The 19,750-nt window shown below is 45.1% G+C and overlaps 5 protein-coding genes and 1 long non-coding RNA gene across 9 annotated transcripts; 4 read left to right on the top strand and 2 right to left on the bottom strand.

The window, feature by feature from the left end:
* The first annotated feature begins 132 nt into the window (after nt 1-132).
* Nucleotides 133-4,751, top strand: LOC110858382 (histone acetyltransferase KAT7). Its single transcript, XM_022107148.2, has 11 exons — nt 133-516; nt 598-1,107; nt 1,220-1,518; nt 1,658-2,087; nt 2,206-2,628; nt 2,755-3,165; nt 3,280-3,474; nt 3,562-3,631; nt 3,767-3,977; nt 4,076-4,222; nt 4,308-4,751. Exons 1-11 carry the CDS (start codon nt 278-280, stop codon nt 4,541-4,543), a joined length of 3,171 nt encoding a protein of 1,056 aa, XP_021962840.1. The 5' UTR covers nt 133-277; the 3' UTR covers nt 4,544-4,751.
* Nucleotides 4,752-4,854: 103 nt separating this feature from the next.
* Nucleotides 4,855-7,048, bottom strand: LOC110858383. Of its 2 annotated transcripts, XM_022107150.2 has the most exons (8): nt 6,812-7,048; nt 6,549-6,593; nt 6,263-6,481; nt 6,080-6,193; nt 5,801-5,997; nt 5,576-5,716; nt 5,348-5,479; nt 4,855-5,276 (listed from the first exon to the last, which is right to left on the bottom strand). In XM_022107150.2, exons 1-8 carry the CDS (start codon nt 6,825-6,827, stop codon nt 5,112-5,114), a joined length of 1,029 nt encoding a protein of 342 aa, XP_021962842.1. In that variant the 5' UTR covers nt 6,828-7,048; the 3' UTR covers nt 4,855-5,111. The 2 variants fall into 2 exon arrangements, with proteins under 2 accessions (XP_021962842.1, XP_021962841.1); XM_022107149.2 differs by having other exon boundaries at nt 6,080-6,481.
* Nucleotides 7,049-7,684: 636 nt separating this feature from the next.
* On the top strand, nt 7,685-9,485 carry LOC110858436 (fatty acid hydroxylase domain-containing protein 2). The gene is made up of 6 exons (XM_022107218.2): nt 7,685-8,184; nt 8,258-8,514; nt 8,635-8,714; nt 8,868-8,904; nt 8,992-9,093; nt 9,191-9,485. The coding sequence occupies exons 1-6, from the start codon at nt 7,978-7,980 to the stop codon at nt 9,324-9,326; spliced, it is 819 nt and encodes a 272-aa protein (XP_021962910.1). The 5' UTR covers nt 7,685-7,977; the 3' UTR covers nt 9,327-9,485.
* Nucleotides 9,486-9,567: 82 nt separating this feature from the next.
* On the top strand, nt 9,568-10,768 carry LOC110858435 (peptidoglycan-N-acetylglucosamine deacetylase). Its single transcript, XM_022107217.2, has 4 exons — nt 9,568-9,755; nt 9,844-9,992; nt 10,090-10,203; nt 10,268-10,768. Exons 1-4 carry the CDS (start codon nt 9,629-9,631, stop codon nt 10,709-10,711), a joined length of 834 nt encoding a protein of 277 aa, XP_021962909.1. The 5' UTR covers nt 9,568-9,628; the 3' UTR covers nt 10,712-10,768.
* Nucleotides 10,769-11,062: 294 nt separating this feature from the next.
* On the top strand, nt 11,063-19,315 carry LOC110858528 (acylcarnitine hydrolase). The gene is made up of 17 exons (XM_022107344.2): nt 11,063-11,778; nt 11,850-11,893; nt 13,316-13,528; nt 14,021-14,156; nt 14,247-14,405; nt 14,480-14,608; nt 15,275-15,314; nt 15,418-15,550; nt 15,636-15,661; nt 15,764-15,912; nt 15,994-16,091; nt 16,177-16,209; nt 16,760-16,819; nt 17,943-18,084; nt 18,200-18,269; nt 18,576-18,773; nt 18,838-19,315. Exons 1-17 carry the CDS (start codon nt 11,568-11,570, stop codon nt 19,088-19,090), a joined length of 2,094 nt encoding a protein of 697 aa, XP_021963036.1. The 5' UTR covers nt 11,063-11,567; the 3' UTR covers nt 19,091-19,315.
* LOC118438470 lies at nt 14,188-18,583 on the bottom strand. Of its 3 annotated transcripts, XR_004836818.1 has the most exons (4): nt 18,439-18,583; nt 18,247-18,368; nt 17,756-18,188; nt 14,188-17,673 (listed from the first exon to the last, which is right to left on the bottom strand). It is a non-coding gene; the product is annotated as an uncharacterized LOC118438470 (long non-coding RNA). The 3 variants fall into 3 exon arrangements; XR_004836816.1 differs by having other exon boundaries at nt 18,247-18,583; XR_004836817.1 differs by having other exon boundaries at nt 17,756-18,368.
* Nucleotides 19,316-19,750: the final 435 nt, after the last annotated feature.

Here is a 19,750-nt window from a genome sequence, read left to right as displayed (position 1 = left end):
AAACACAAACGACGACATTTATGGCGTTATTTTTAACAATTTTTCATAATTCTCCTAAAAAAACTCTTGATTTTTTTTTCATGCGGGGTATCCTGAGACTCGGTCTTCTTGTGAGACGCGCTTGGTTTCAAATCCGCTCTAAAATGTCAACAATAATATGGAGCTCTTTCTAAATCTTTTTAACTAATTGTATTTAACATTAATGCCAATTTGAACCTGTCATCCTAGTATCCTCGTGACCGAACAGATAGTTTTGCTGTGCTCGACAGTATTCAAAATGCCGGTGAAGGATGAGAGCGACAAGGGTGTGGTCGCGGGAGAGGGCAGCTCATCCAGTTCGGGGTCGTCATCTAACGACTCTTCGTCCAGTGGGAGCGACTCCTCCTCCAACGACTCCTCTTCCTCAAGTAATGACGATTCTTCTTCGGACGACGACAGCTCAGCGTCTTCATCCCCTTCTCGCAACGGGATGGGCGACAAGGAGGCCGTTGCCTCGACGTCTACCATTAACACAAAGTATGTAAAGGCTAACGCATCTTTTCATTATATTGCAGAACATCTTAACGTGTGCATAACTGTAATTAATTCCATTACCAGACCACCTTCAGCATCTCCGAGCGGGCCAACCATTCGATCTCGTAGTTGCAGTGCTAACAGTGGACGAAGTCGTCGAGCAGCCTCTGCATCCTCCATCTCGTCTCTCGCATCGTCCACCAAATCTTCCAAATCGCTCAAAAAGGTTAAAGGGTCCACCACTAAAAAGGTGACATCAACCACAGAAAGCCCGAAACGGTCACAATCTGCGAGCAGTGCTGGTGGTGGGAGCAACCATAGCAAAGCTGTGGCTTCTAGTTCGTCCTCCGGGAAGAAGAAAGTTCCTGTTCCCAAGAAGGAAGACAACATTTCAAGCAACATGAGCAAAGGTTCGTCTAACAAGCCAAAGAAGACGACGACGACGACGATGGGAGCAAATGGTAATAATAACCACCACCACGGGTCTACCAGCAAATCAGATGACAAGAAACCATCAACCACTTCTTCAAAGTCCAAAGTAGTAAAATCGGGGACGGTTACAAACACGAGGACGATTAAACCGCTGCATTCCGCGTACGAATTTAACATTATTACACAGTTCTAAATGTTCTAACGAGCTCTAGCATAAATGAGCCAAATTATAGTTTATTATTGCATTTGTTTAATTCTTGGTATTATTTTCTAGTTCCGGTCCAAAATCTAAAGCACCGCCATCATCTTCGTCTGGGAAAGCACCTCCAACCTCCGCACAGAAGAAGGTGGGAGGAGGTGGAGGAGGAAACAGCAAAGTTAAGACGGAAGTAACGGTTGTTTCACAATCGGAGAGAAAAGTTGCTCCTGGGATGATATCATCTGGTGCCAAGAAAAAGCCTATACCACACAAAGTGATGCCCTCCGCTGTGCATAACAAAAAGGAAACGCCCAGCTCGCAATCCCGTTCAACGAACAAAAAACAAGAGCAGGTTGTTGTCTCTTCGACAAAAGGTATGTGTGACGCCACTACTGATCTACGGCTATCTACTCTTATTGTTGGTGGTGTGCACTCTGGTCCTTAGGAAAATATCTTTTGAAATTTATTAATATGATTATGATTAATATTAATTTATTGGTTTTTTACGCTCAGACGGAGTAAGAACTCGGGCTAGTTCATGTTCATCTGCTGCATCCGCCTCCACAGCGTCCTCCTCAATGGATTCTTCTTCCAGTGGAGAAGACGAGCCTGAAGACTCCTCACTCGCTGAGAGCAGCCCAACCAAGCAGAAAAAGAAGAAGGAAAAAGTGTCTGCCCGACTTCCAGCCAGCAAAAAGATGACTTCCACCGCCACTACCAAACAGCTCTTGATGGCTTCTTCAGCTAAATCCAACAAGAAAGCTCTGCTATCTTCTTCCGTTGTCCGGAATCTAGCTGCAGAACTCCTGTCCTCCGCGGACGACGAAGATGACCAAGTTGGGAAAACGAAAAAGAAGATGCCCCACCAACGGCGTCCACTAACTCGTAGACAGAAATCCGGTGTTAAGAAAACCATTCCAACCACGACTATATTTAACCAAAGGTTCAATTGTAAATCATTATCTACTGGATTTTTTAAAAAAACGGAAGCAGTTGAATGTGCTTACTTTGTAAAACAAGTGCGCACACAACTGATTGTGATTTACTATTATTCTTTACAGTCTTCTCCTTGCTGCTGCATCCAGTTCATCCTCTGCTGCTGCCGCTGCTGCTGCAAGTCCGACCAATTCTAGCAGTCCTCGAAAATCTTCTGTGGTCGCGTTAGCTTCGTCTTCTTCTGATCTCGTGCCACTGACTCGATTGCCCTCTTCCATCATTAGTCGGAGATCGACTTCGAATTCCTCGGCAAATTCGTCAGAGAATGAGTCCATGGGCGGCGGACGAGGCAGTGGTCGAAGGAGATTTCCATTTGCTTCATCATTAACCACAGGATTCTCCGCTAGCAATAAGAATAAATACATGTCGACTTGGGACTCGGACTTTTCGGATGACAATTTCGCCCAACATATTACAAATTCGGGTGCTAATAACTTCATTCGAGTTCCAGCCAAAACATCGACTCGCCCAAGAACATTTGATTTTAGGTAAGTCATAAATAATAATATGTATGTGTAATATGTATGTGATACACTGTGTGTGTTGATGGATTTTTGATAACCGGTCTGTCTGTGGGTAACTAACTTTTTAATTACTTAACTTTGTGAGTACAGCTTGATGGATCCTGATGCTTTTGAGCAGCCTCGATGTCCTTTTCCATCTTGTGACTCTAGCGGACATCTTTCTGGAAAGTATCCTGGACACAATTTCCTATCCTGCTGTCCCCGTTATCATGGATTCGAAGCAACGGAGTGCGTTGAAAATGAGGAAGAGCGATCATCACGAGAAGTGGAACGGGGCAGATATCGAAATGTTTTATCTACTCCAGGGAAAAAGACTCCCAAACAAACCTCGGAAACTAAATCGTGGTTGGCAAATATGAAACAGTTGAAGGAAACGGAAACACGGGATGGACTCGTTTCTCAGTATGACAGCCTCCTCTGGAAAGACTCCTTAGCTATTGCGGCCGACAGGATTGAAAAGGAGCAGAATGATGGTGTTACGACTCAAGGGATTTACTACAGGTAAAAAATAAAAATGAAATATTAAAATATTTCATAGAGCTGAAATCATAAAGTTAAAAAGTCAAAGTTTAATTAATCTCGATTTGACAAAGCTGACTTTTACTTGCTGGTTAGGTACTCCATGGCTGTGGCAATGGGTCGGTTTGAAATGAAATGTTGGTGTGAAAGCCCATACCCCGAACCTCTCAGTCAGAATCGGAGACTTTTTGTCTGCGAATTTTGCTTGAAACCTGTCGGTTCTGGCACAGTTCTTAGAAGGCACTGTGCAAAATGTGTATGGAGACATCCTCCTGGAGATGAGATCTACAGGTATGAGACGACAAGACTTGGTTATGTACTAGCTTGAATGGTTTTATTATAGATTAGCAATTAATTTATATGTATCTTGAATTTCAGAAAAGATCGGCTGTCGGTGTGGGAAGTGGATGGCAAGAAACAAAAAACCTATTGCCAAAATTTATGTCTGGTAATAATGACAATATTATTGATCATTACTCATAAGACTCATAGAGTATAAACCCGACTGAAGAGTGATATCCTTTGTGCCCTCGTCACCACTGCATCCATAATAATAAGCTAATAAATATTTGTGTAATTTCAGCTCGCCAAATGTTTTCTTGACCATAAAACTTTATACTTGGACGTGGACCCCTTTCTATTCTATGTTATGACTCTAGCAGACTCTCAGGGATGTCATTTAGTGGGATATTTCAGTAAAGAGAAGAATTCATTTCTCAACTATAACGTGAGCTGCATTTTAACCCTGCCACCTTACATGAGGCAAGGATTTGGGAGGCTCTTGATAGATTTTAGTAAGTCCACTAACTAATTTGACAAAAGCATGAGACCTACTTATGCCCTCGTGTTAGAATTGGAAAATATTTGTATTCATGGATTGCTCTACTAACAGGTTACTTGCTGACCAGAGTGGAAGGGAAAGTGGGATCACCCGAAAAACCACTTTCGGATTTGGGACTTATAAGCTACCGGTCGTATTGGAAGGATGCTGTCCTTAGAAGATTATGTGCATGCGCTAGCCGTGAAATTAACATTAAAGGTATTTAAATGAGAATGTCTGCTGTCTTGCTCTCAGCGGGTTTTCATGTATGAATAGAATTCAGTTACGTATTTTATGCTCGCAGATTTAAGCATTGAGCTTGGGGTCTCCACAGCCGACTTGATATCTACCCTTCAGTTCCTCGGAATGTTGAAATATTGGAAGGGGAAGCATCTAGTTTTGAAAAAACAGGACGTTTTGGAGGAATACCTGGAACGCGTAAGACGGCGTGGAAACGAGCGTCAAATTGATTCGTGTTGTTTAAGATGGAGACCCTACCAGCCACCATCAGATGAACATTCTAGCTCAGAAAAATCCTAACCATAATAATTAACCTAATTACGTTGATACAATAGTTAGTAACACATCAATTGAAATGTTTGTTCTCAGCTTTTTATAATCTCATCCAAACATGTTCATTGTACGTCATGGCATAAGTAATTTTGCATTTATTTACGATTAATATATTTTGCTGTCAAATATAATTTTTGTTACGTACTAAACAATAAAGTCATCTGTTAAATTCAAAGTCTGAAGATCATATCACTTAAGTCTTATAAATATTTCGAAAATGATTTACAAAATTTTTGTTATACATCAAGTATATAGCGAGGTCGTTCATACTAGTTTTCACTTTGTCGGGTTTTATAAGTAATTTAAAATTTTAATATCAATGACGGAATTATATTGTCATACACAAAAGCTTATAAAAATGTCACATACATATATCATAGTGCTAGTTTTTTAGCAGGAATAAATGAAAAATATAGAAAATGGGACACAAAACAATTTAGATTAATTCTTGTGATGATCGACGGTCGAAGTTTCATTTTACTTTAAGTACGGGTAGATTATGGGATAATCAGTCTCCTATCAGGATTTCGACGTATTACATTGTGTCACCATCAGCTGCAGTAGCATCAGTTTCATGTTCTTCCAGCGGACCTGTGGCTGTTGACATTGGAGCACATTTTTTAGCACGACGACTACGAAGGGGTTTATCCTCTTTGTTCAGTTTGGACTTTGACATTCCTGATGTCACTTTTCGCTTTTTCTACGCAACCAGAGAAAATAGCGATAACTAACAATAAAGAATTTTTGATAAACTTGGGATAAAATGTGTACCGGAAGTGGACCATCATACTGTGGGCCATAGCGCATCTCCTTTTCGGCATGTTCAAAATCAACACCATTCACCAATGAATAGATCTGGATGAGAGCTTCCGGAATGAGGACAAGTTGAGCGTACTCCAAATACTGGGTAAATTTTAACAAGACAATAAAGTGTACCGTGGTGGTTAGCTGCCAAGTATACTACAAGTAAGTGTCAAAAAGTGACTGGTGCCGACTTACCCGTTCCCTACTTTTTCTGGTAGGCAGGATAAAGTCCAACACTAAGTTTGCTAATAACATGTACGCTTGATTGCTAAAAGGAGCCGAGACGACGGCTTCTTTCAATGTAAAGAGGTCTGACTTATTTCGACTCAGATACAGCTGCAAAAAAGTAATGTACCAATTTATAGCAAGAAATATCAAGCAGTGCGGAAATTGAACACGAACGAATTTGAAAGCACTCACGTCAGTTCGAATTGAGTCTTTTCGTCCTTCAAATACGTCCAAAATGGCTGGTTGAACATGAGCAAAGTATTCCTGCACCTTTTCATCGGTAAGCTTTTGAATATTCTGAGTATGTTCCTCGCACATTTTTTCTTTTTCGTCATATTGTGAAAACACGGTTCGAAAGAAAATTCCCTTTGCTTCGAGATCGAATTCCTCTACAGAGACAGAGTGGAAGGTATCATATTAAATACACAAGTACAATTAATTAATAATAATAAGTCAAACAAGTGGTAGTACCCAATTTCTTGGAAGGCGACGCCGCCGTCTCAGGTAGAGTAAATCGTCGATAAAGCTCGTCAAACTGGGAAGCCCCATTTCCACTTGAAGAACTTTCGTTATTTGAACTATCATCTGACGATAATGATGATGAGGTTACACGACTAATAAATTTTGACCTAATATTGGGATCAGAGCCCGAACCATCATTATTAGCTTTGGATTCTGCCACAGGTGGATGCCTTTTTCGACGCAAACCACGTCGTCCGTCTGCATCACTGCGTTCGTCAGTTGAAGACGATGTTGGCTGGCTCGGCTTCAATGCGGTAATTATGCGTTGTGAAAGAAGGGAAATACCAGCTTGAAGGGTTGACGGATTGTTGATGAGGTCATGTGTGCTCATCTCCTGTACTGCAACCCCTCCTATATCGACGTAAGAAGGAGAATTTAAAGATTCAAATTGTTAGTCTAGGTCTACCAAATTTGTTACCTTTCCTCTTGTTGTCCATTCCTTCGTTCTCTGTCTTCTTACTTTCTGAAAAAATAACAAACAAATTCTTAAAAAATGAGGAGCAGGATTAAAGGGAACTTCATTCATAATTCATTACAAATTCGTACTTTCAACGGCCTAATGAAGCGAATTACATATTTTATTATGATGTCGATTGATGACAATGGTTCGATAGATATGAATTTGTAGTACAAATTTTGTACATGTTGAATATCGTAAGTGCTGATAAGGAAAACTCTCACCCTTCTTAGAAAACATTTTGACAAAGAGGTCGTTCTTCAGTTCGCCTGCTTCTTGCGCTACCGGAATAATTACGGAGAATGACTAGAGGGATAAATTACCGAGTGGAACTAGAATTCGTTAAAGATATTCACGTTTTTGATTTAAAATATGTATATTTGTAAACAGCAATTTGTACAAATTCAATCCCAGTCACAAGTTTTATAAGTTTTAGCTGGCTGCTCATCCCGGGCTAGTTGACAAGCCAACGTTTTCAATGTGCTCCAGCATTCGTCCGGGCAGAAGAGTGTCTCAAATTGTTCCAGTGTCAATTTGTTATCATTCAGCGTAGAGTATGCAAATGAAATGAAAGTCTTGTACAAAACCCTTCAAAAAACATCCAATCGAAATTGAAAATATATGCGTGGCTTTCCAAAAATTCGTCTCATCTGATATGTGTGTTAGGAAATCTCGTTTAATTAAATATCTGTAGTTCGATCGATGTACGCGTTCATTGTAAAACGTTTGAGACAAAATATGAAATGTCATTTGATGTCTTTATGTCTTGGGTTAGTTTGGCAAAGTCACAGCGGTATCATTGATCATGAAGGTTAATTTTGATTTAATGATGACATTCTTTTAGTCCTCAATAAGACATGGACATGAATGAGCCCGATACATATATACACGCGTGTAAGCAAATATCATCCCGTCACCAGGTCGTCAGTCCATTTTTCAGATTGTGTTTGACTTTAATACATGCGTACTCTTCCAGAAACTAAAAATACCGTCCGTATTTGTTCAGCGTATATAGAACTCTATACAGCTTATTAAATTACGTGACATGACACTTGCTGATTTCAAGTGTGTGTCTGATAACAATCTGCAAAATTGGCACTTGCACATAGCCCGACCCAAGATTGGGTTGAGTGAGTATGTATGCATCAACTCTGAATAATCAGACAGAGAATAATCAGACAGGGTGCATAAGCCCTGGTTCGGACTAAACACGAGTGTCACTTTGTCTTATCAAGCTTTTGATATTGTGCAAGAAAGGTGTGTATAGAACATTTTGCTGTATCATCCACCCGGATCTGCTTCTTCAGTAGTAAATTGAGTGAGTGACATTTAATTCCCAGCTCAATAATTGGGAGTAACAAGGTGTGTGACACGAAGGGAAGCAGAAAGGATGGAGATTTCATGGTTCCAGAGGCAATGGGATGCAGTGTCAGACTTTTGGGGTGGTGACGAATTCAGCATCCATGTCTATGGCACCTTTGGCGTCACTGCCTTGGCGTACTGGGGACTTGGGGGCATTTTCTTGATCCTGGACTATCTGGGACCACCACCCTTCCTCATGCGCTACAAGGTTCAGGAGAACGTCAAAACTTATCCGGTAGCAGAAATGAATCAACTAAACTACACACCACATTTATTTAGTCCGTAAATAACTAAACTAATTACTCCAGATATCCCGGGAACAGTTGGTGGACCTGTTGAAGGTTGTGGGTTTCAACCAGCTGCTCATCCTGCCCTTTGCGGCTGTGAAGTATTGGTGGGAGGAGTGGAGGGGTGTGGTCCGTCCTCAAGAGCTGCCCAGCCTGACGAGCGCCATCCTCCACCTCGCCGTCTTCGCCCTGGCCACCGAGGTCTTTTTCTACTACTCCCACCGCCTCCTCCACCACCCGCTCATTTACAAGTCCATCCACAAGAAACACCACACGTGGTGCGGTACCACACACATTAGTCAACATGTCGCAATAAGTGTCCACATGTCATCATTCAGATGCATGCGTCCCGAAGAACTCACTGAGCTCTAGAAATTGAATGGTCCATGTTTTTACAGGATCTCTCCAATCGCGTTTGCAGCCGCGTACTGTCACCCCGTGGAGCACATCGTTTCCAACGTATTTCCACTCGCAGTGGGTAAGAGAGTGATTCGATAAGCCCATTCCTCTCAAATGTTTACTCAGGACCGTGAACTCCACGAATGAGTGAAGCTTTGAACTGAAATGCATACACACATTGCTGCTAAATCCATATATAAATACGTAATCTCATGTATGCTCGAATGCACAGGGGCTCTGCTGCTCAATTCGCACATTGCACTCCTGTGGTGAGTAAAAACCTATGACCGATGTAATACTGCACAATTAGGATTATTTGAAACTAATCTCCATCTCGATTGTGTATGAACTTTCAGGGTTTACGCAGTTATTGGGACATTTGAAACATTGACGGTCCACTCTGGCTTTCACCTTCCGTTTTTGAAGTCGCCCGAGTTCCACGACTTTCACCACCTCAAGTACGTTCCTGCAACACGCAGCCACGCAGGGAAATTATTAAACTTAGGGTTCCGTTGTTTCAGTTTTGTTGATAATTGACCCATTATTGGATGAAAGGTTCAACTATAACTACGGCGTGGTTGGGCTAATGGACTGGATACATGGGACGGACTCGCTCTTCCGGACATCCAAGCAGTTTCTCCGTGATAAGCGCTTGTGGTCGATGACACCAATCAAGGCGGTTGTGCCTTGAACAAATCAATTACTAGCTCCACCGTTCACGCCATCAGCATCTTTGTGTGCTTTACAAGCGAAACATTTATTTGCAAATACATTATTATCTCTTGATTGATTGATTGTGGATTAGTCGTGTCTCCACAGAGCAGGGAATAAATAAACCCATAATAAAGCAGTTTTGAACTGATAAGATCGTTATTATTCAAAATCACGTTGCGTCAACACAAATTACTGACTACACCAAAAGTAAGTATTTACGTGTGCAGCTCATTACGAAGCCTTGACTTGACTTGCATCGAACGAAAGCGAGAGTTAAACATGAGTAGCAAAATCAACGAGTTTTTGGAGATTTGGTGGGTGTTAGTTTCTCTGGTTTTTTGGGGCCCAAGGGTTCAGGGTGCATTTTATAATTGCACACAACCTGGATTGGTAGCCCTCACGTTTGGTGAGTCATACATTCATATTCTTAAATACAAGTCGTTAGTATTAGTTAAGTGCCTAGTTAGTTAGTCAGTCACTATTTATTTATTCAGATGACGGTCCCGGCGTGCCAGAAACCAACCAAGTGCTCGATGTCCTGAAAAACTTCAATGTGACCGCGTCGTTCTTCGTGAACGGGCTCTACAACTATGAGACTGACCTTGCCCGCTACAAAAGTACCATTACTCGGATTTACAACGAGGTTCGTCGAGCGAAATGTATATCACTTTTGAACAATCCCAGTGATATATGCAAAAAATTAGTTGTCCACCCGTGTGTAATTTCCACATTCAACGCAGGGCCATCAACTGGGGTCCCACTCGTGGAACCACACCGACCTCATCAACCTCACGAGGACAGAGTTGAAGAACGAGCTGGAACACTTGGCTCAGGTTGTGAGAGAAACGATTGGGGTGAGATTTTAAGGATTGCGACAAAAAGAAAAGAGATTTATAAAACTCATGTTTTATTTCTGAGGTGAACCTGACCGTGTTCCGACCTCCACTAGGAATCTTCACGGAGGAAATGGAAACCTTTGTCCAGTCGGAGTTCGGCTACACCGTCGCCATGTGGAACGTGGACACGCGTGACTGGGCAACCCCGCCCGATGGGGTAGATGCCTACAAGGCCTTCTACGCCACCACGGACAATCATCACACGGCTGCCAACTTGAGCTGCATTGGGCTTCATCACGACCCTCTGCCTATGTCGGCCCCTCTGGCGGAGGAGACGCTGACCTATCTCACGCAGGTCGTCGGACTCCGCGTCGTCACGCTCGCAGAGTGCTTGGAGCAGGAAATGTATGTCCCAGTCGTGGGTGGAGGGGGGAGGGTCTCCGTGGAGGGAGACCATCTCCACTTTCTCGTCCTTGTAAATTTTGTTCTTATTTCTGTACTCACTTTGAATCCCAACTTGAGATGATATTTTGTGCCTTGAATAAATCTTGTCCTTGTTCTCTCTCCGTCACTTAAAACTAAATAGCTGTTTTTGATGGGAACCTTATTTCGTGGTTTCTTCTCTCTTCTCCGTCCGTCCACATGGCGAGAATGATGTGCAGATGTTCATAAAGGAGCGTCAATGGAAGCGAATGTTATCCGTGACGGCATGGCTGCTGTTCTGAGAGCGGGTCTCAGTACGAAGAATAATCGCTGCCGGTTGTGTGTTTGGATTGTATGAGGTCAAGAAGTGAAGTGCATGCGCCTGCTGCTCACACATTGGCGAATAATGAGGAGCAGAGGAGAGGACGCTGAATGAGACGGCGAGCGAGGAGAGTGAGATGAAGATGAGAGTGGAGCAGTGTCTCAGTGCCAGTGGACGTGTTCACAACCTCGACCATAATCTGCTTGAAACGGATCACCATGCCCCACGGGAGACGGATAAGATAACCTTCTCACAGCCTCTTCGTGCCAAGTGACCGTGACCTTCTTCTCCTTCTCCTTCTCGTCCGCAGGCAGCAGGTCGGAAAAAGTAGCAACGGTGCTTCCTTCCCTCGAAACAAGTATGGTCCTGTTGCTCCCATAAGGTTTCAGTGCTGCATGTGTAGATAGTTTGTGGTCCATGGTGTGAGTACGACCATCATCGAGCGAGAGTGAGTAATGGCAACGGCATTGTTCGCGTTTATCGGCGTATAGAAGGCGAATAGTTTGGTGAATGGCTGACCTTTGCCCCCTCCTTCAGGGTGCTAACATCTCTTACGCCCAGTAACTATGGTGCATGGGGGTGGAAGTCGAAGCGTGGACACCGGTATGAAGCTGCTCTGTGCCACGACGTGATCCAGATGAATGTGATGACTGGGGGCGAGGGGGGTTGTCGTGGCCGTGGGGGGAAGGTGACGGTGCTTCTCTCTCTCCTCCTCCTGCCGCTGCTCCCTCACGAGGCGAGTCCACAAGGGGACACTCCGGTCCCCACCGTGACCACGTCCCTGGGAACGGCTCGCGGAAAGGTCTTCACCATCCCCAAAACACACGCCCAGGTTGTTGGCTATCTGGGTGCGTACATCCACAATTTGGCTCGTCCTTGTAATTTCGATTATTTGCATGTGTGTGTGTGTCGTATGTAGGTCTCCCGTACGCCCAAGCGCCCATTAACGACCTACGGTTCAGGGTAAGAATCTCTCTGCTCCTTTCCCTTGACCCCGCCTCAAATTAGACCAATTTCATGCCAACGCTGGGGTTTGGTTGCATATGCACACGTTACATGCATGTGATGCTCATGAGTGTGTGGGGTATTAATGTCATGACACACTCAGTGAGCCGATCATTAAGAATTTATCACCTGAGCGAGGATATTCTGTTGGTGTGTCGAGCGGAATTGTGTGGCAACCAAGCCCTTCTTGGCGTCATTAGACATTGAGATTTGAAGAAAGTGAGGCTGACATTCGTCGTCATAATTTAAATGCTGCCCCTCGTCTCCCATTACGATTTGGAGGGTCCAATCATCTGGTCTCGCCGCCGCCCACTTGCCTCATCCCCGACTTTCCGATTATGTGACCTGTTTATCTAAAAAGTTAGTTTGACGTACTTTTCCCTTCTCTCGAGGTAGGATCGACTTGTTCATTTATTAAGAACTCGCATAAAGCGCGAGGAGAGAGACGTTCTTCACGTTCTTCATGCGGAATGATTTATTCCATCGCTTTTTTATGCTCTAAACTCTGCGGATGGAAAGTTTATTAAACAAAAAAATGACGACGAGGAGGACGTGGAGTAAGTTTTTCCCTGGGTTAGAAAGAACATTTATAAGGAAGACGGAAGGCAGAATGGGAGTGTAAAGTAAAGCTTGCGTGGCCCTCACTCTCGTCGGTCGGAAACTTATTAATTTTTTGATGCCCATTCTCCCTCGAATAAAAAGCAAGTGCGAGTAGTCTCTCCTTTAATTGCACTCTCACTCACTCACTCGCTCGGCGGCGGCGGCGGCGGCGGCGGAGGAGGAGGAGCAGTGCAGATGATGCCACGTAGACCACACGAGGACCACATCACAAGGACGACACTTTTACCACACGACCACAACTCAGTTTCAGGAGTCGTCGCTCCGGCTGGTCTGCAAGTGCGGGGAGGAGGTAAGGCCAGAGAAGTGGATGCGAAAAGATGAGACTGAGACGGATCAAGAAGAAATTGAGTCTTTTAATTCCGTGTTCCGGGAAGGATAGCGGCGTGGTGATGTCTTCTCATGTATATTCCACGCCTAATTGGGATCCTGCCACATTTGCATCTCAAAGAGAGAGCGAGAGAGAGAGCGGAGAAATAAAAGACGAGCTAACTATGCATATGTACGTACCCAAGTGGGCTTACAGGAAGCCAAGTGTTGCATATTATTTAGAAGACGCAAGACGGGAAGGAATTCTGTCAAATGCTCACAATTTACGTCCCAAACCACTCACACACTTTTCCTAGAGATTGATTTTATGATAATGGACCCGACCAAACGCCACCAAAAACTCATCCATCGCAGCCATGCATGAGCGCAGAGCAGTAAAAGTTGTTTTCGAGCAACATGGCAGTAAATCACTGTGTTTGGAATGTTTGCTAGCCCCCGATGGAGCTGGAGTCCTGGGGGGACGGCCCCCTCGATGCCACCAACTTCAGAGCCATTTGCTTCCAACCGGGCGAGCAGAAGATTTGGGACGTGGTTCCGCATGGGGGGAAGGGCGGCACTGGGGGTCGAGGCGCCGTGAGGAAAAAGAAGCTCGAGTCCTACGCCATGAGTGAAGACTGTCTCACACTCAACATCTACGTGCCTTTGGTGAGCCATTTGCCTTATTGTCCCTCTGACCCTCAAAGCCTCCCCATTTGTCTTCCCTGACGCCCAAGCACCCTCAGGGGGAACTAATTACACTCCCAGCCAAAGAGACGACAAATGGGCACACCAAAACCAACTGCTCCTCTGGGGGCAGGATGAGATATCGTTCGTCAGAACCCTTGTCTCACAATCTCCTCTTGCCCCCTTCCTTCCTTGCCTGCCTCCTGCTACACATGTAAATATTTAGATCTAGCCTAGCTCGAGCAGTCCCCACCCACTAAATCCAGACTCCTTAGTTAACAACTTTTCCCCGAGCGTGCAAGATGAAATGTTCCTTTTGAATGCATATTAATGAGCATGCATTTTGCGAGAGATTGGCAATTAGTGTTGATCAAGGAAGGATGAGAAGGAAGAAGTTGGCACAATTTCCTGTGTGTCGAGGAGACGAGATGTTCGCTAATTTGGTACAGAGCGTCGTAATTGGTTTATCCTCAGAACCAGCAGAAGGAGAATAATAGCAGCAGCAGCAGCAGCGGTGGTGGCGATGGTGGTGGTGGTGCTGGCGGCAACGGTGGCGTCGACGACTCAGCGTCGCAACCACTCCTTCCCGTTCTTTTCTTCATCCATGGGGGTGAGCCGGCCTTCGTGGCCAATTCAGAAAATACAGTTTATCAAAAGACTATTTATTTGTGGGTTAATGATAAAAGCCGTAAATTCACAGGGTCCTACTACATGAATGCGGGGCGGCTGTACCCCGGACAAGTCATCGCCTCCAGCCAGCACCTCGTCGTCGTCACCTTCAACTATCGACTCGGACCGTTAGGATTTCTCAGCACGGGGGACGCGGCCGCCTCTGGAAATTATGGGCTGCTAGATCAAGGTTTGTAGGCTGACCGACCCCCAAGTTCTTCTACACTCTGGTCAGCAAAATTAAGGTCATGTTTACTTTTGCAGCGATCGCCTTGGACTGGGTGCACCAACATATCCATCACTTTAGAGGAGACCCGGGACGTGTAACGTTGGTGGGCAACAGTGCCGGCGCCGCGTCCGTCATGTTCCACATGTTTTCAGGGCTTTCGAAAGGCAAGTAAAGTTTTTTCCCAAGTTTTGACTCTCTTCTTGAGTCGAGTTTTTGAAGTTGATGTCAAAGTGTCGTCGTCGTCGTCTCCCTTGGTTCGAATGATAATGTGAAGAGAAGTAAGTACGTCTCGGCTCATGGGCTGGCTGCTTGGTTGGACACGACGTAATGGGATTATGTTGCCATTAGTGGTGTCAAATGACCGTGTAATTATCCAGCTCACTAATGAGAGCGAGAGAGAGAAAGTCTGAGCTGGATGACGTTAATCTCATTTCTTATCCTGAGCTCTCTCTCGTCTCCAGTAATCCAACTCTCCTTTCTCCCCTACTCCAACCACGCTGCTGCTGCTGCTAAACTAAATGAGCCCCTTGTCCTGCCCATCATTCCGTCGGTGCGGACTCCACGGGTATAAAAATCTATATAAATAGGACACATTCCACTCTGTCCAGTTTATTACGTAAAGCTCGCTCGCCCGTTGTCCAGCAGCAGCAGTGGATTAGTGATCTTCTCTGTGTGTGTGAGGATAATAAATGGAGAGGAGGAGGCGGAAGAGGAATGCGGATGAGTCTCATAAAATGAAAGCTGCCTTTGGAATTTCATACCTTTCCTTCCTCGTGGGTGCTTGGTGGCCATTCTGCCCTGTTTACAGGTCTTGTTTCCTTTCCTTGCAGGGAAGTTTGTGGGCGTCACGGTGCAGTCGGGCTGCTCGGGGTAAGGATTGTCTTGCAGTTGGACTTGTGCAGGTCGAGGCCTTGGGGCCAATTTATTGTTGGGTGCTTTAATTGTGGGTGGTTATTATTCTCTGTCCCTTCAGAGCACCTTGGGCCATCCAGGCGAATCCCAGAAAACACGCGGAGGCTCTGGCGACCAAACTTGGGTGCCCCACCAGCCCCACCCATGACTTGGTCGACTGCGTCCGAAACTTTTCTCCACAACTGATCATGAAGGTGAGAAAGGACGTGACAGTGTTTGTTATTTAGTACACCCTGCCTGCGATCCTAATCAACCCACTTTTCTCGTGTCACCCAACAGCACGCTAAACTGGAGGACGGGCTCAGGTACAGACGCACGTAGCTGGACAACAAAGCTATAAATTTGTGCATGCATATTTAGCTATGACATCATGAAAGTCACACCGTTGACTAATTGACTCTCTCCAGTCTGGCCTTTGCCACCGTGGTCGACGGGCCTTATGGAGGCAAATTCCTGAAGGATCATCCCGAGCAGCTTATCCGAACCAAGGACTTTCAACCCGTGCCCATACTCACCGGCTTCACGAGGGACGAAGTTACCATTTGGTTCACCAAATGTGAGTTCACGGACGATTTGAACGGCTTTGATGAGCATACTTTCCGACTAATTAGTGCTCTTTCCTTGTTTTGTTTTGAAGTTGGTCCGACGACAAAGACGAAAGACCTCCGCTCATTTGTGCAGGTTGATGTGGTTAGCCTGCTCGAGAATCTGCCCACCGTCACCCAAGCAAACATGGTATCACATTTTCCCACCACTTGGAATTGTCATTCTGCTTAGAGTTGGCTGATGTGTCTATAATGTCATCTTTCCTCTGTGTCAGGCTGCCATGATCCACTCGGTGACAGTGCAGTACGTAAGTAACAAGTAGAGTTCTTCATTCGCTGGCTGACAATTTCTCAAGTTCCACGTGCAGATGGCTTAATTGCAGTTTCATACACGTACAGTAACTTATTTTGCCAAAAACACTTGTGTGATACATTTTGCTAAATACTAATTTAAAAGCTAAACCAAACTTGAATTCCATTCAACTCACAACCCTAACATTTTCTACAAAGAAATCCGAGAGTGGAGAAAGCCATGTCACTTGGATTTGCTGTAATGTACCCTTTTTCTCGGCATTTTTATAAAGTCACTCTTGAATCACAGAGGTTTCCAAAACTTGAAGTAATTCCTGACTTTTGTCGTAAAGGTATTTTCCCAAATTCTTGAATAAGCCGTGTCAATTTGTCACTCGTTTGTGATTGTCACTAGCCCACAATAAATAAATAAAAGTGTCTCGTAGCATCCCTCGTAACCAGATAAACGGACGAGGCGTATGCAAATTAGGTGATGTGATAGGGCCAAATCAAGCTCGGGAATGTGCAAATGTGTTGTTGGAGTGCAGTATTTTTTCTTTTTTGCAGATGTACCGTGCAGGGATTGGAGAGAACGACACTTTGGGAAAGACCTCGTCCATCTCCGACGTACGTTTCCCTTTCTTTCCTTTTCTTGCAGACAATGAGTGACAGCTATTGAGAACTCATCGGGTGCATGTGCCACGGATTCGTCGAGGGGGAAATAAGCACACCTCTCGAAACCTGGAGGAGTAAAGTATAAGCGTCACTCTGGGCGGCTGGAGTGAGTGGCTGGAATGCATGGGCTTAAGAAGGAGGTTTCCCTTCAGTGATGGAGGACTAGCTAAGCGTCCCCAGAGACGACGAGGACGGAAGGAAGGAGCGAAAGTGTGGCTCCTGCTTTCTCTCAGCCCTTGGTAACAGGGAGCTTTTTTAATGATGACGGAAGCAGCAGAGCTCTTGCCTCCTCTTTGTACTCACTCACTTTGTTAGCAGTGGCTTAATAGCCTCCTGGCTTAGTTTTTTGTCGGGTGGCTTATGATGCTCTCCTCCCCACAAAGGCAGGAGTGCGGACTTGCAAATCTGCATTATTTGCGGTGGACGTGAAGGAGGAGGAGAGGCGAGAGAGAAGATTGAAAGGATTACATTATGAGACAATCCATCATTCAGTTCATTCTGTTGCCCATTGTTGTTCCTCCTCCTGCTTATTTCGTCGCAAGTCTCGTGTAGTCGTCCCTGGCAGGCTCTCACTTTTACGTGGTGGTGAACAATGTGTCCGTTTTTCAGACAGGGCAGCTCTGATTAAATGAAGGATGAGGATGTAGTGCTCTCTTTCGCTGGTCGTGGGGTTTCCCATGTCGACTGATGCATGTATGTCTGCCCGATTGTGCACCATCCGTCCGCTGAGTTCAACTCCTTATATTCCTTCACCCACATAAAGATCATTAAAAGCAGATGGGCCGCATAAAAATAAATACGCGAGTCTGAAAGACCAATAAACAACAGCACAATCAGAATTATGCATATTGTAAAAGTAATTCATTAATATAAATGTGTGGTCTGCACCTCGTGGCGTTATCTCCGAATTTCAAATTTTTCTGATGAAACAGTTCAAGCTGTTCTCAAACCGGTTTTCATGTCTCATCTGCTTAAGGGGTAATTCCAGATAACCGGAATTATGTTCCGAGTACAAAGACATTTTTAGACAAGTAAATTTTGAAGTTGTCCGACTGTTGACCTGACCTTTTTTCAGTTCATCTCTGACGTGGGGCTGAAGGCGCCTTGCGTGAAGGAAATGAATCTGCTCTCTCACCACACCTCGGCGCCCATCTATCTCTACGAGTTCCACTACTTTTCCGTGGATGACTTCAAAATGGGGAGGCAGGAGTGGATAGGTGAGTCACTCACGGGCTGGTGCTTGGGAAATGTCAGGCCCCGTGAAAGCCGCTTTCTCCGGAAGAAATCTCCATCCGCCCAAGAAGCGAAATAACTTTCTCCTCTGCTCCATAGGTGCGTATCATGAGAGTGAAATTCAGTACATTTTTGGAGAACCCTACCTCAACTACAGCAACCACTTGCGGTGAGTTCCTCCAATAACGAGTACGACCGCTTTTCGTGTCACTTGAAGTTACCCTCTTTTCCACTACCTCTCTTACTCCTTGTTCTCCCCTCTTCTCATCTGCATGTGTACAAAGAGAACCGTCAGGGCCTCATGCATAGCGATGGCTGTGCGATGTGCTTGTGTGTACCTTTGCATTTGTCCATCCAGCCACTCCCGGTCGGCCCTTTGTAGAAGGTCGTTCGTGCTTATGCAATCCTGCCTCTTTCCGTCACTGACGTAAATCCCAAGTGCACGAGGGTGAAAAGTGGAGGCTTTTTTTTGCAGATCTTACGACGACAAGAAAATGTCGGACCTCATGATGAAGGTGTGGGGCAACTTTATAAAACACGGGAGCCCCAGCCCTCACCCCAAAGGCGAGAAAGGGGGCCTCAAATTCACATGGACAAACTACACCGAGTTCAACCAGGAGTTTGCCGTCCTCAGCCTGAAGCCCCACATGGACAAGTTCTTCCTCACGGACAGGTGGGTCGGACTCGTCCCCATGAGCGTTTCAACTGACAATAAAATACTTTATTTTTGTGTACAGGATGTTGTTTTGGAACTTTTTCTTCCCCATTTTCCGGGACTACCCGTTCCGTTTCGAGGGCATCCGTGATTGTGGGGGGTGGGAGGAGCTGCGCGAGTTGTGGGTGTTCTGGCTGCTGCTCTCCCTCACCTTCGCCCTCTCCCTCCTCATCCTCCTCCTCCTCAGCTGTCTCCTCAGGTGTCGCAAGAACAAGAGCCCACGGTCACCCCCTCAGCTCACCAACTCCAACAACCTCCCACTCGTCCCCAGATAACTCGTCCCTCGCATCCAAACATCTAATGATGGAGAGACGAGGGATTTGCACCATTTTATAATTCCCCCTATTGCCAAGTTACTCTTATCATGCACATGTGCTTACCCAGCCCCACGACAAGTCCAACTTTTATCATGTGAGTGAATGAATGAACGAATGAAGAATGTACCCCAAAATCCTACACCTTCTGCTCCGCTGTGAAATAAATACACTTTTTCGTAACTTAAAAAACTTGGATTTGTTTGCATTACAATTGGTATTGATTCGGCTTATTTTAGGCCGAGCATGTTCTCTCCGTTATCTCTCTGATTGGGGTTGAGTGGTTTAAAAGGCTGCGTTAATCGGGAGTTATACTGCACCTCACATCATACCATTCGCATCGCAAGCCTGTTTGTTTTTCACACGGTATTCCCTTTTCCCACATCGTTAACCAGACACATTTGCACTTAAGTACTGCATAACTACTGGTGCACTATATATTCTGTCGATTAACTTGAGCCTGGGGAGGTGAGGGCATTTTGGACATTTAAATGGTTTTATCATGTAGCATCACTCTGGCTCGTCAATTATCGCGGTGTCGGAATCTGCCTCCCGACCCAGGATTGCATTGTTCAGTGGAGCAAATGATTGACCGCGTGATTGTGATCTGCACTTTAAAGC

This window comes from Folsomia candida, unplaced genomic scaffold, assembly GCF_002217175.1.
Source record: "Folsomia candida strain VU population unplaced genomic scaffold, ASM221717v1 Fcan01_Sc021, whole genome shotgun sequence".
NCBI lineage: Eukaryota > Metazoa > Arthropoda > Collembola > Entomobryomorpha > Isotomidae > Folsomia > Folsomia candida.
Note: the sequence above shows the minus strand (reverse complement) of the source record. Positions and strands in the feature narration are given on the sequence as shown.

Excerpts from the sequence above, each read along its gene's own strand:
- LOC110858382 (XM_022107148.2), top strand. The coding sequence starts at position 278 with ATGCCGGTGAAGGATGAGAGCGACAAGGGTGTGGTCGCGGGAGAGGGC. Across the intron at positions 2,088-2,205 it reads ACGACTATATTTAACCAAAG|TCTTCTCCTTGCTGCTGCAT; the intron begins GTTCAATTGTAA and ends TATTCTTTACAG. Across the intron at positions 3,632-3,766 it reads ATTGCCAAAATTTATGTCTG|CTCGCCAAATGTTTTCTTGA; the intron begins GTAATAATGACA and ends GTGTAATTTCAG.
- LOC110858435 (XM_022107217.2), top strand. The coding sequence starts at position 9,629 with ATGAGTAGCAAAATCAACGAGTTTTTGGAGATTTGGTGGGTGTTAGTT. Across the intron at positions 9,756-9,843 it reads ATTGGTAGCCCTCACGTTTG|ATGACGGTCCCGGCGTGCCA; the intron begins GTGAGTCATACA and ends TTATTTATTCAG. Across the intron at positions 10,204-10,267 it reads TTGTGAGAGAAACGATTGGG|GTGAACCTGACCGTGTTCCG; the intron begins GTGAGATTTTAA and ends TTTATTTCTGAG.
- LOC110858383 (XM_022107149.2), bottom strand. Across the intron at positions 5,480-5,575 it reads CCAGAAAAAGTAGGGAACGG|TATTTGGAGTACGCTCAACT; the intron begins GTAAGTCGGCAC and ends AAATTTACCCAG. Across the intron at positions 5,277-5,347 it reads AGTATGATGGTCCACTTCCG|AAAAAGCGAAAAGTGACATC; the intron begins GTACACATTTTA and ends CTGGTTGCGTAG.
- LOC110858528 (XM_022107344.2), top strand. The coding sequence starts at position 11,568 with ATGAATGTGATGACTGGGGGCGAGGGGGGTTGTCGTGGCCGTGGGGGG. Across the intron at positions 13,529-14,020 it reads TCAACATCTACGTGCCTTTG|AACCAGCAGAAGGAGAATAA; the intron begins GTGAGCCATTTG and ends GTTTATCCTCAG. Across the intron at positions 15,913-15,993 it reads TACCATTTGGTTCACCAAAT|TTGGTCCGACGACAAAGACG; the intron begins GTGAGTTCACGG and ends TTTGTTTTGAAG.
- LOC110858436 (XM_022107218.2), top strand. The coding sequence starts at position 7,978 with ATGGAGATTTCATGGTTCCAGAGGCAATGGGATGCAGTGTCAGACTTT. Across the intron at positions 8,185-8,257 it reads AGAACGTCAAAACTTATCCG|ATATCCCGGGAACAGTTGGT; the intron begins GTAGCAGAAATG and ends TAATTACTCCAG. Across the intron at positions 8,515-8,634 it reads CACAAGAAACACCACACGTG|GATCTCTCCAATCGCGTTTG; the intron begins GTGCGGTACCAC and ends ATGTTTTTACAG.